Here is a 12743-nt window from a genome sequence, read left to right as displayed (position 1 = left end):
GCGCCGGCGCGGGGCGGCGGTCACGTGCGGCGCGGCTCTCCGCCCACCGTGGGAGAAAGAGCTGGGGACCCAGCTTCACAGCCGCGGTTCCGCGTGCAGGGTCTGTCCTGGGAGGCGTTGCAGTGGGCTGAGCGCGTCCTCTTGCACTTTCCACCTGCTCAAGCAGAAATTAGCTCTATTTAGGAGAGTGGAAACCCGGCTCAAGAAGAGGAAAGGGCTCGCGGGTGTAGCTCAGTGGTGGAGTGCCTATAAAGCGCCAAGGCCTGGGTTCGAGCTGCACCGTGCAGAAAAGAGAGAGAGAGGGAGGGAGAGGGAGAGAGGGAGGAAGGAAGGAGATAACCGCTGGACTCAGGTCACACCAGTGTAAGTGGCAGGAAGGAAACAAAGTCCGATGCAAATTCCTAGCTTCTTTAGGGATTACTCAACATCCCTGCACACCCTGCCTTGCCCAGGTGGCTGGGTGGGAGGGTGGGGGTGGTCTTAAGCATCCTCTTATTAGAGCATCTCCTGGCTGGTTGACACTAGCCCTTGGGCACGGCGGGGTAGCGCTCCCCACAGGAAATCGCGGAAATCGTTTAAAGATAAACAGGAAAGGGCAAACGCAAAAGATGCTGGAGGGAAGAACCCCCTTAAAAGAGCGATGTGCTCAGAGGCGCTGTCGCGCTTGGTGACCCAGCAACCCGAGAGGAAAGGGCGCTGATTTATTTCTGCCGCAGCCATTCATTCAATGCCCTCTTTGCTTTGAAAACGGACTCCAAGAATCCAGTATGCGTTCCCAATGAGTACTCGCAGAACACCTGCTAAGACCGGCTCAGTAAAAGGGACTTTGATTCGAGAAATGTGACTGGTCGGGAAAGGCCAGCTGAAAGTTCTCTTTCTGCAGCCCGAAGCAGAGGACAGCCTCAGTGGAGGTAGGCAGCACGGGCTGGACTTGATTCTGACAGGTCGGCCTGGCCTCCACCCGGAAGGACCTGGAAAGGCAGGTGGTTTCTTCAGTTCTCAGAGGGAAATCACGGACTAAGAGGCTGCTTACCAGTGTTCTATCAAGTGACTGAAGCACATTTGTGAGTGTGCAGGTGCTAGGGATTGAACCTCCGAGCTATACCCCCAGCCCTATTTTTATTTTTAGATACTGGGGATTGAAAACTCAGAGGCATTCTACCTCCAGTTATACTCCCAACCCGATTTTCTTTCTTTTTTTCTTCCTTCCTTCCTTCCTTCCTTCCTTCTTTTCTTCTTTTTGTGGTACTGAGGATGGAACCCAGGGGCACTCAACCTCCGACCTACACCCCCAGCCCTATTTTTTTATTCTTTATTTGGAAACAGGGTCTCACTGAGTTGCATAGGAGCCTGTCCAGGAACAGGTTCAAAAACAGCCTCAGCTACTGAGTGAGGCTCTCAGCAACTTAGTGATACCCTGTTTCCAAATAAAGTATAAAATACGTTTGGGCTATAGACCAGAGGTAGAAAAGCCCCTGGTTTCCACCCCCAATACCACCAAAAAAAAAAAAAGTCTAACTCCAGAACCTTTTTTTTTTTTTTTTTTGTAGTACTAGGAATCCAACCCAGGGGCGCAATACCACTGAGTTACACCCCCCCACCCTTCTTTGGTACTTGGAATTGTGCCCAGGGGCATTCTTTCTCTCAGCTATACCCCAGCCTATTGTTTTTTTGGGAGTGTGTGTGTGTTACTGGGGATTTAAATCAGGGGCTTTCAGCCGGGCATGGTGGCGCATGCTTGTAATCCCCGCGCTTGGGAGGCTGAGACAGGAGGATCGCACAGGTTCGAAGCCAGCCTCAGCTACTTAGTGAGGCTTTCAGCAACTTAGTGAGACCCTGTTTCCAAATAAAGTATAAAAAAGGTCTGGGAGGCCGGGCGTGGTGGCGCACGCTTGTAATCCCCGCGCTTGGGAGGCAGAGACAGGAGGATCGTGCAGGTTCGAAGCCAGCCACGCTGGCTTAAGAGACCCTGTTTCCAAATAAAAATATAAAATAGGTCTGGGAGTGTAGCCCGGAGGTAGAAGGGCTTCCAGGAACCCCAGTACCACACACACACACAAAAAGTCTGGGAGTATAGCCTGGAGGTAGAAAGCCTCTGGGTTCTACCCCTAGTACCACCAAAAAAAAAAAAAAAAATCAGGGGCTTTCGACCGCCAAACTATACCCCTAGCCCTTTTTTATTTATTTATTTATTTATTTATTTATTTATTTATTTTTGCGGGTCTGGGGATGGAACCCAGAGGCATTTGACCTCTGAACTACACCCCTTGCCCAATTTTTTATTCTTTATTTCGAAGCAGGGTCTCACTGAGTTGCAGAGGGCCTCACTTAGTAGCTGAGGCTGTCCGCGAACTGCAATTGTCCCGTCTCAGCCTCCCAAATGCTGAGATTACAAGTGTGCGCCACCATGCCCGGCTCCCTTTTTAATTTTTGAAACCAGGCGTTGCTAAATTGCTGAGAGTCCCACTACTTGCTGAAGCTGGCTTCGAACCTGTGATCCTACTGTCTTAGCTTCCCAAGTACTGGGATTACAGACATATGCCACCATGCCCAGCTACATTAAGGATTCTATTAGGAGTGTGGCATATGGTTGAAGTAGTCATATACTAAAAACACATATTACTGAGCCGGGCGTGGTGGTGCATGCTTGTAATCCCAGCATTTGGGAGGCTGAAACAGAAAGATCCCGGTTCACGAGCAGCCTCCACTACTTAAGAGAGGCCCTTTGCAACTCAATTAGACCCTGTTTCAAAATAAAGAATAAAAAATAGGGCTGGGGGTGTAGCTTGGAGGTAGACTGCCTCTGGGTTCCATAAAAATTTAAAATTAAAAATAACACATATTACAGAAAACTCATTTATTGAGCAAGGCATCCTCAGCTTTTTCTTTTTTCTTTCTTTCTGTGCCCCCCCCCCAGTACTGGGGATTAAACCCAGAGGCTTTCTATCTCCAAGCTATATTCCCAGACCTATTTTATTTTATTTTACTTTATTGGTGCTGGAAATTCAACCCAGGGGCATTCTACCTCCAAGCTACACCCCCAGCCATATATATATATTTTTTTTTTTGCAGATCTGGGGATGGAACTCAGGGGCATTTGACCTCTGAGCTATACCCCCTGCCTTATTTTTTATTCTTTATTTTGAAACCGGGTCTCACTGAGTTGCAGAGGGCCTCACTAAGTAGCTGAGGCTGGCCGCAAACTTGTGATCCTCCTGTCTTAGCCTCCCAAGCACTGGGATTATATGCGTGTGCCACTAAGCTCAGCTCCAATTTTATTCTATTTATTTATTTATTTAGGTACTGGAAATGGAACCCAGGGGCATTCTACCTCTGAGATATACCCCCAGCCCTATTTTTTTATTCTTTATTTTGAAACAGGGTCTCACTGAGTTGCAAAGGGCCTAAGTAGTAGCTGAGGCTGTCCTCCAACCTGGAACCCCCTGTCTCTGCCTTCCAAATGCTGGGATTACAAGCGTGCGCCACCATGCCTGGCCTCAATTTTACTCTTTATTTTGAAACAGTCTCATCAAGTTGTGGAGGGCCTCATTAAATAGGCTGACCACAAACCTGCAATCCTCCTGTTTCAGCCTTCTAAGTAATGGGATTACAAGTGTGCACCAACATGCCTGGCTTTATTTATTTATTTATTTTTTTAGGCCCAGGTCAAGAGAGTGGTTATTTATCAAGCCGGGCGTGGTGGCTCACACATAATCCAGCATTTGGGAGGCTGATACAGGAAAACTGTGGTTCGGGGACAGCCTCAGCTACTACTTAGTGAGGCCCTTTACAACTCAGTGAGACCCTGTTTCAAAATAAAGAATAAAGCTGGGCGTGATGCCGCACACTTGTAACCCAGCATTTGGGAGGCTGAGACCAGAGGATCGTGGTTCGCGGACAGCCTCAGCTACTTAGCGAGGCCCTTTGCAACTCACTGAGATCAGGTTTCAAAATAAAGAATAAGCCGGGCATGGTGGCGCACGCTTGTAATCCCCGTGCTTGGGAGGCTGAGACAGGAGGATCGCGTAGGTTTGAAGCCAGCCGCGCTGGCTTAAGAGACCCTGTTTCCACATAAAAAAGTATAAAATAGGTCTGGGAGTGTAGCCCGGAGGTAGAAGGGCTTCCAGGAACCCCAATACCACCAAAAAAACAAAAAACAAAACAAAAAATAAATAAAGAATAAAAAATAGGGCAGGGGGTGTAGCTTGAATGCCCCTGGGTTCCATCTCCAGATCTGCAAATAAAATAAAATGAAAGAAAGAATAAGCCAGGCATGGTGGCACATGCTTGTTATCCCAGTCCTTGGGAGGCTGAGACAGGAGGATCCCACGAGTTCGAAGCCAGCCTCAGCTACTTAGTGAGGCTCTCAGCAACTTAGTGAGACCCTGATTCCAAATAAAATATAAAGAAAAAAGGTCTGGGAGTGTAACCCAGAGGTAGAAAGCCCCTGGGTTCCATCTCCAGTACCACAAATAAATAAATAAAGCCGGGCGTGGTGGCGCAAACTTGTAAACCCCGCACTTGGGAGGCGGAGACTGGAGGATCGCACAGGTTCAAAGCCAGCCTCGCTGGCTTAAGAGACCCTGTTTCCAAATAAAACAAATATAAAATAGGTCTGGGAGTGTAGCCCGGAGGTAAAAGGGTTTCTAGGAACCCCATTACCACCAAAATAATTAATTAATTATAAATAAGTAAAAAATAAAGAATAAAAAAATAGGGCTGGGGGTAGAGCTCAGAGGTAGAATGCCTTTCGTTCCATCCCCAGTACTGCAATAAATAAATAAAAAATAAGAGAGAGAGGTTATTTACGTACCTGTGGATAAGGTCTATTAACTGCTTTAACAGTATTTTGTTTTGTTGTTTTGAACCCAAGGCCTTGTTTCTGTTGCTAACCAAGTTGCCCTACCACTGAATCACAGCTCATCCCTACGAGCATTGTTTGCGAGCAAAGGATGTGGAGGGAGAATTTGTATTTGTAATCGAAGTCAACCACTAAGCCAAGCAAGGGAGGGAGGGACGGGGAGGGAATGGGGTGGGAATCGGGTAGGGGTTAAATCAGCGATGAGTACATGTTTGTACACACAAGTTTTTTACCCCAATAAGTTGTATGAATATAATGCACCAATAAAGAAAAAATTAAAAAAAAAAGAATTTGTATTTGTAGTGTGAGTCGGGGCTCCTCTTGTTTGTTCCATAATTTTCCTTTCTACCTGTCCTTCCTCATCAGTTACTGTACTGGAGACATTTAAATACTTGTGAGAAAGCCGGGCATGGTGGCGCACGCTTGTAATCCCAGCATTTGGGAGGCTGACACAGGAGGATCCTGGTTCGCGGACAGCCTCAGCTACTTAGGCCCTTTGCAACTCAGTGAGACCCTGTTTCAAAGTAAAGAATAAAAAATAGGGCTAGGGGTATAGCTTGGAGGTCTTGAATGCCCCTGGGTTCCATCCCCAGACCCGCAAAAATAAATAAATAAATACTTGTGAGAGCCAGGCATGGTGGCCCACTCTTGTTATCCCAGTACTTGGGAGGCTGAGACAGGAGGATTTCAAGTTTGAGGAGCCTCAGCAAATAGTGAGACTCATTAACTTAGCAAGACCCTGTTTCCAAAAAAAGTAGGGCTGGAGTGTAGCTTAAAGCTAGAATGCCCCTGAGTTCGATCACCAGTGCCACAAAATATTTTTTTAAAAAATTGAAAAGCTAAAAGGGCTAGAGGTGTGACTCAGAGGTATGTCCTTGGGTTTGTTTGTTTGTTTGTTTATTTTGTGGTCCCGTGGCTGGAACCTGGGGGCCTTTACCTCCGGGCTATACCCCTGACCTATTTTATATTTTATTTTGAAACAGGGTCTCACTAAGTGCTAAGAGCCTCACTAGCTGAAGCTGGCTTTGAACTTGTGCCATCCTCCTCTCTCAGCCTCCCAAGGACTGGGATTCCAAGCATGCGCCGCCGTGCCCGGCTCCCAGTGTCTTTTAACAGAATGAGAACGTGATACTTGCTTGAGAAGCAAGCTGATGTAGCACCGTCTAGAATTTTAGAATTCGTCCTGAATATTTTAATTATCTTTTATACTTAATTCAACAATTTCAGCAGTTCTCTTCTGTTAGTTTGTCCCTGGGTTTAATGCCCAGTACTAAAAAATAAACAAATAAATAAAAGATAAAATAAGCCGGATATGGTGGTATATACTGTAATCCCAGGGCTGCTGAGACAGGAGGATTGCAGGTTGAAGCCAACTTCAGACATTTATTGAGGCGCTCAGCAACTTAGACCCTGTTTCCAAAGAAAAATAAAAAGGGCTAGGGGTGTAGCTCAGCAGTAGAATACTTTTGGGTTCAGTGTCCAGCAACAAGAAAAGAAGCAGGGCTGGAGGTATAGCTCTGAGGTAGAAAGCCCCTGGATACAATCCTCAGTATAAAACACACGCTTAAATAAAAAAGGCGAGGAGTGTATCACAGAATGAGCAGACACTAAAACCCCATACTTGAGCTCTCAGATGCCCTTCCTATTTCTCGGGGAGGAGGTGGGCGGTGGAAGTCTGGAAGCTGAAACTCCTTTGCAATTTCCCAGACCAGGTGTACCTTTCTAGCCTCCTCTCCAGTTACACACCCTAAGGGTATAGGGCTTCCCAAACACTTTCACATCCCAGACTTTTGCTTTTGGAAGTTTTTGCTACGTGGAATACTCCGCCCCTTGCAGATGCAGTTATCAAAGTCCAATTCGAACATTACCATAGAAGCTTTGACACTGAGCCCCCACTCCCACCCTGTTTGAGAAACTGGTGTGCTTTTACACTTAGGATAGCATTTAGTCCGTTGTTACTTGCTAAGGAGCCCGTCTCACTCGAGGGAGGCTCGCTCTTCCAGAGCAGGGATGGTATAACACTCCTCACTGTATCTCCAGCACTCTACGGTGTGCATAACACGCAGTAGGTACACGACGCATAGTAGGTGCTCACAAGGTTTACTGAATTCACTTTGGATAGCTCGGTTTTCATTCTGAACCGGCAAGTTCGCTACAGGTTTGGAGAAGACTAATATGTTTAGGAGATGAGCGTTCCCAGTCCTGCTTTGCAGGAATTGGCCAGAAGGAAAGGAAGATTGCAACTGTGCTTTGGAAAGATGGGACAGCGGGGACTGTCACATGCAATAAGCTGCAAGCCCCAGAGTTCAGCCAAGGCCGCCACGCGCTGCATGCTGGACCCTCGCGGATGGTGCGTTGCATGCCGGGATTTGTAGTCCCACCCCTGGCTAGGCTCCACGGGCCGGTTACTGTCGCCTCAAGGAACCATGTCATTCACAGATAAGACGCAATATTTGCTTGTCCAGCACAGAACGGGTTATTCTGGGCGAGTCAGCCGGATAGCGTCTTCAGAGCAAAACTCGAGTTGTCGCAGGGATACCAAGGCGCGTCACCGCCACGGCGCGTGCGCAACCCTTACGCCCTGCGTGCGCGTGGAGGCCCCGCCCCCGGAAGCGGCCCCTCGCGAGGCCTCCTTGAGCCGGGCGGCGCAGGCGCAGTGTCCCTGGGCCAAGATGGCGGCGCTGTGCTCCACACGCTGGTTGCTGGTGGCTGTGGGGACCCCCCGGCTGCCGGCTGCAGCGGGGAGAGCGGTCCGGCCGCCTCGGGGTTGCGTAGTGGGGGCGTCGCTGGGTCGCAAGCTGTGCGTCGCCGCCTTCGCGCCTTCCCTGGGCGCTCGCGGCCCCCGGGCGCTGCTGACATTGAGACCCGGTGTCAGCTTCACAGGTGAGGGCAGGCACCTGCGCACGAATGGCGCCTCCTGGGCTCGAAGAAAGTGACTCGCCTCGCTCGGGCCTCGGGGGTAGTAGGGTGGAGTTGTCTTCCGACTTGGGTGTGGAATTACCGGGGAGAAAGGCAGCAGGAATGGAAAGGCCCGAGTGGCTGTCCAGGAGCCATCAAGGGGGAATTACTGCGTGAGCTCGGGGTGGTGAAACGCCCCCAGGGCCATGAACCTTAACCTCTCTGTCAACATTTCTCGAGGCCACTGCTGTGATGCCCTATTCTTTCACCCATCTCTGCCCTATTCCTCTCCATTGCTTGTAGGGGAAGAGGAGGCCACTGCCATTCGGTGCGTGCTAGGCACCTAACAGTCCTGCCAGATGCACGTCTTCGTTCCTATTTTAGTTGTACTGGGGATTGAAGCCCTTTTTTATTTTGAAACAAGGTCCCGCTATGTTCCTGAGGCTGGCCTCAAGCCTGTGATTCTCAGACTCAAGAACTGGGACTACAGGCATGCACCACCAACCCTGGATTTCTACCCCATTTTAAAGATTGGGAAACTAGGCTTTAACAGGAATTGACCCGTTCAAGGTCATGAAGTTAAGTGAGTAGCTTATGTCTTTTCCTCCACATGGTGTAAATTAAGGGCACGGGTAGTTTTTTTTGTTGTTAGAAATCCTTTAGGCAGTGCATTCTAACATTTATTGAGCACGTAACTGTATACCAGGTATGGTTTATCTCCTTACATCACATTCCCATGTGATAGGCACTGTTAACATTCCATTTTACAGAGAAACTGAGACTTTGATGCTAAACAACGCATAGAAAGTCACACAGTTTAGCCAGGTGTGCTGGCGAACGCTTGTAATCCCAGCATTTGGGAGGCTGAAACAGGATCGAGGTTTGAGGACAACCTCAGCTACTTAGGGAGGCTCTTTGCAACTCAGTGAGACCCTGTTTTAAAATTAAGGTGGGAGTGTAGCTCATGTAACTCAGAGGTAGAATGCCCCTGGGTTCCATCCCTCAAAAAAAAAAAAAAAAGAAAAAAGAAAAAAGAAAGTCACACAGTTTTAAGTGTCCTGCCTTCTTAATTGCTGGAGGTGATATCAAATTAATATATATTAGCCAGGCATGATAGCACATGCCAGTAATCCCAGGACTTGGAAGGCTGAGACACAAGGATTGCAGGTTGGAGGCCAGCCTCAGCAATTTAATGAGACTCTGTTTCAAAATGAAAAAAAACAGCAGTAGAATGCCCTGAGTTCAATCCCCAGTAAAACACACACACACACACACACACACACACACACACACACACACACACACACACACACTTATGCGGGACCTGGTAGTGCATGCTTGTAATCCCAGTACTTGGGAGACTGAGACAGGAGGAAGGACAGTCACAAGTAATGAGAATCTCATAAACTTAGAGAAACCCAGTTCCCAAATAAAAATAAAATTGGGCTGGGGATGTAGTTTGGAGGTAGAATGCCCTGTTTCGATCCCCAGTGATACACACACACACACATGCAAATAATAATAAAGAGCCCTGTCTGGATTCTTTTTTTTTTTTTTTTTTGCGGTACTGGGGATGGAACTTGGGCATTCTCTGAGCTACAACCCCAGTCCCATTTTTTTTTTTTTTTTTTTTTTTTAAATTTTGAAACAGGGTTTCACTAAGTTGCAGAGGGCCTCACTAAGTAGCTGAGGTTGTCTGGGAACCATAATACTCCAGTCTCATCCTCTTGTACCACCATGCCTGGTTATTTTTTGATTTTGAAATGGTCTCCCTGAGTTTCTGAGTTTCTCACTAAGTTTCTGAAGCTGGCCTCAAACCTGATAACCTCTTGTCTCAGTCTCTCAAGTACTGAAAATACAGAATTGCTGTAGCTGGCCTCAAACCTGGGATAGTCCTATCTCAGGTTTTTAATTTATTTACTTATTTATTAATTATTTTTGTGTATGTGGTACTGGGGATTGAACCTAGGGGCATCCTCCTCTGAGCTATACCTCCAGCCCTATTTTATTTTTTAATTTGGAAGCAGGGTCTCACTAACTTGCTAAGGCTAGCCATGAACCTGCAATCCTCATGTCTCAACCTTCCAAATACTGTAATTACAGGTGTGTACCACCATGCCTGGCTTTCACCATATTTTTAAATTTTCCCTTTTGAGCCAGGTGTGGTGGTGCACATTTATGATCCCAGCGCTTGGGAGGCTGAGACAGGAGGATTGCACAGGTTCAAAGCCAGCCTCACCTTAGTGAGGCTCTCAGCAACTTAGTGAGACCCTCTTTCCAAATAAAGTATAAAATAGGCCTGGGAGTAAAGCCTGGAGGTAGAAAAGTCCCTGGGTTCCACCCCCAGTACCACACACACACACACACTTTTCTTTTGTGGTATTGGAAATTGAACCTCTATATATAGGTTCTATCTACCTATCTCTCCATGTTTTTATTTATTTATTTATTGCAGGTCTGGGGATGGAACCAGAGGCATCTGACCTCTGAGCTATATCCCCTCCCCAATTTTTTATTCTTTATTTTGAAACAGGGTGTCTCTGAGTTGCTGAAGGCCTCACTAAGTAGCTGAGGATGTCCGTGAACCGTGATCCTCCAGTCTCAGCCTCCAAAATGCTGGGATTACAAGTATGTGCCACCACGCCCGGCTTATATATATTTTTGAACTGGGTCTCACTAGTTGCTGAGGACCTGGCTTAGTTGCTTAGGCTGACCTTGAACCCGCAGTCTTCCTGTTTTAGCCTTCCAAGTACTGGGGTTATTGGTGTGCACCTAGCTTTACTTTTTTTTTTTTTTTTTTTTTTTTTTTTGTGGTCTGGGGATGGAACCCAGAGGCATTCAACCTCTGAGCTACACCCCCTGCCCTATTTTTTATTCTTTATTTTGAAACAGGGTCTCACTGAGGTGCAGAGGGCCTCACTAAGTAGCTAGGGCTGTCCGCGAACTGCAATCCTCCAGTCTCAGCCTCCTGAATGCTGGGATGACAAGCGTGCCCACCATGCCCGGCTCCTAGCTTCACATTTTTTTGGCATAGAATGTCACTAAGTTACCCAGGCTGGCCTGAAACTTAGGAATTCTCCTGTCTCAACCTCCAGAGTATCTGGGATTACAGGTGTCTGCCACCTCACCCAGCTGAAAATTTGCATTTCAGCAAGCTGATAATATTGCTGTTTTAGGGACTGCACTCTTGAGACCCATCCCATAAGCAGATACCCAAGGTTACATAATAGAGAAAGGAATTATTAAGCATCGAGTCATACAAAACCTTGTGGAAATATCTAGCCACTGCCAAGAGACAAGGTAGTGTAAGAAGGCACTAAATCCCCCTGTTTTCCCCTTGTACTGGGAATTCAGCCCAGGGCCTCACACGTGCTAGACAAATGCCCTACCACTGAACTGCATCCCCGGCCTGCTAAATGCCTTTTGTGTGTGTGTATTTAGCAGTAGGGATTGAACCCAGCTCCTTCTGCCTCTGAGCTATTTCCTAGACCATTTCATTTTTTATTTTAAAAGCGGATCTCCTTAAGTCGCGGAGTCTGGCTTCCGTCCTGCTCTCCTCTACCTCAGCCTCTCAAGTACTGGGATTACAGATAGGTGCCGGCGTGCCCACTGATCTCCTTGCTCCCTCATACAGCACCCCGTCTGGGGTATCCGTTACTCCCTCGGTGGCGTGACCCGATTACACGGGTAGTATGATCCAGCAGAATCGGCGAGGCCCAGGGCTCTTCCATGTGTTAGGCTGATTGACCTCCCTGGCTTTGGCCCCTTCTGCAGTACACTGGCTTTGGTCTCCAGGGGCTTGGAGGGCAGTACACCTGATGCTTGCGGCCTGCTTCTTCCTTCTCAGCTCTGTCCTGACTGCTCAGTTACAGCTTCCTTTGGTTGAGCACATTCCCAGAGTGATTTTTTTTTCTTTCATCTTTTTTTTTTTTTCTTTTTCAGGAGCAAAAAGTTATCCTTTTGTTTGTACTGCCTATTTCCACACGAGCACCCCTTTGGCCAAAGAAGATTATTACCAGATATTAGGAGTGCCCCGAAGTGCCAGCCAGAAAGATATCAAGAAAGCCTATTACCAGGTCTGTATCAAAGTCAGATTAGTGAGGAAACTGTAGGAGGAATGCTATTGATTTCCTCTGGTCCTGACTGATAAGATGCATAGCCATAAGCCTGGCACAGCACGTATAATGGAGAGTGCGTACTGATGGGTCCCATGTACTGATGGTACGGACTGATCTGATAAGGTGCACTTCACATTTTTTTCCCTTTGATACTGGGGATTGAACCCAGAGGCATTCTACCTCTGAGCTACACCCGCAGCCCTATTTTGTTGTTGTTGTTTATTTTATTTTATTTTATTTTGCGGTACTGGGAATGGAACCCAGGGGCATTGTACCTCCGAGCTATACCCCCATTCCTACTTTTGGTCATTTATTTATTCATTCATTCATTCATTCATTTATTTATTTATTTAGTGGGTTTGAGGATGGAACTCAGGGGCATTCGACCTCTGAGCTACACCCTCAGCCCTATTTTTTAGTCTTTATTTTGAAACAGGGTCTCACTGAGTTGCAGAGGGCCTCACTGAGTAACTGAGGCTGTCCACGAACCGCGATCCTCTGGTCCCATCTTCCCAAATGCTGGGATTACAAGTGTGCACCACCATGCCCGGCTAATCTTTTTTATTTTATTTTATTTTATTTATTTATTTATTTTTGCAGGTTTGGGGATGGAACCTAGGGGCATTTGACCTCCGAGCTACACCCTTTGCCCTATTTTTTTTTTTTTAACTTTTTTTGAAACAGGGTCTCACTAAGTTGCAGAGGGCCTCACTAAGTAGCTGAGGCTGTACGCCAACTGCGATCCTCCGGTCTCAGCCTCCCAAATGCTGGGATTACAAGCATGCGCAACCATGCCTGGCTATTTTTTATTTTGAAACAGGGCCTCCCTCACTAAATTGCATAGGGCCTTACTAAGCAGTTAAGAC

The 12743-nt window shown here is 47.3% G+C and overlaps 1 protein-coding gene across 1 annotated transcript in view; it reads left to right on the top strand.

Annotated features, from left to right (window-relative positions):
- Positions 1-7533: 7533 nt before the first annotated feature.
- Positions 7534-12743, top strand: part of DNAJA3 (DnaJ heat shock protein family (Hsp40) member A3) — a gene marked incomplete at both ends in the record, with an annotated part of 35484 nt that continues 30274 nt past the window's right edge. Inside the window, 2 exons of the mRNA XM_080702690.1 lie at positions 7534-7744; positions 11702-11835. Coding sequence (XP_080558816.1) covers positions 7534-7744; positions 11702-11835 — 345 coding nt within the window. The remainder of the gene's footprint in view (positions 7745-11701; positions 11836-12743) is intronic.

The sequence above is a fragment of the Muscardinus avellanarius genome (assembly GCF_963383645.1).
Source record: "Muscardinus avellanarius genome assembly, chromosome: 10".
Classification (NCBI taxonomy): domain Eukaryota; kingdom Metazoa; phylum Chordata; class Mammalia; order Rodentia; family Gliridae; genus Muscardinus; species Muscardinus avellanarius.
Note: the sequence above shows the minus strand (reverse complement) of the source record. Positions and strands in the feature narration are given on the sequence as shown.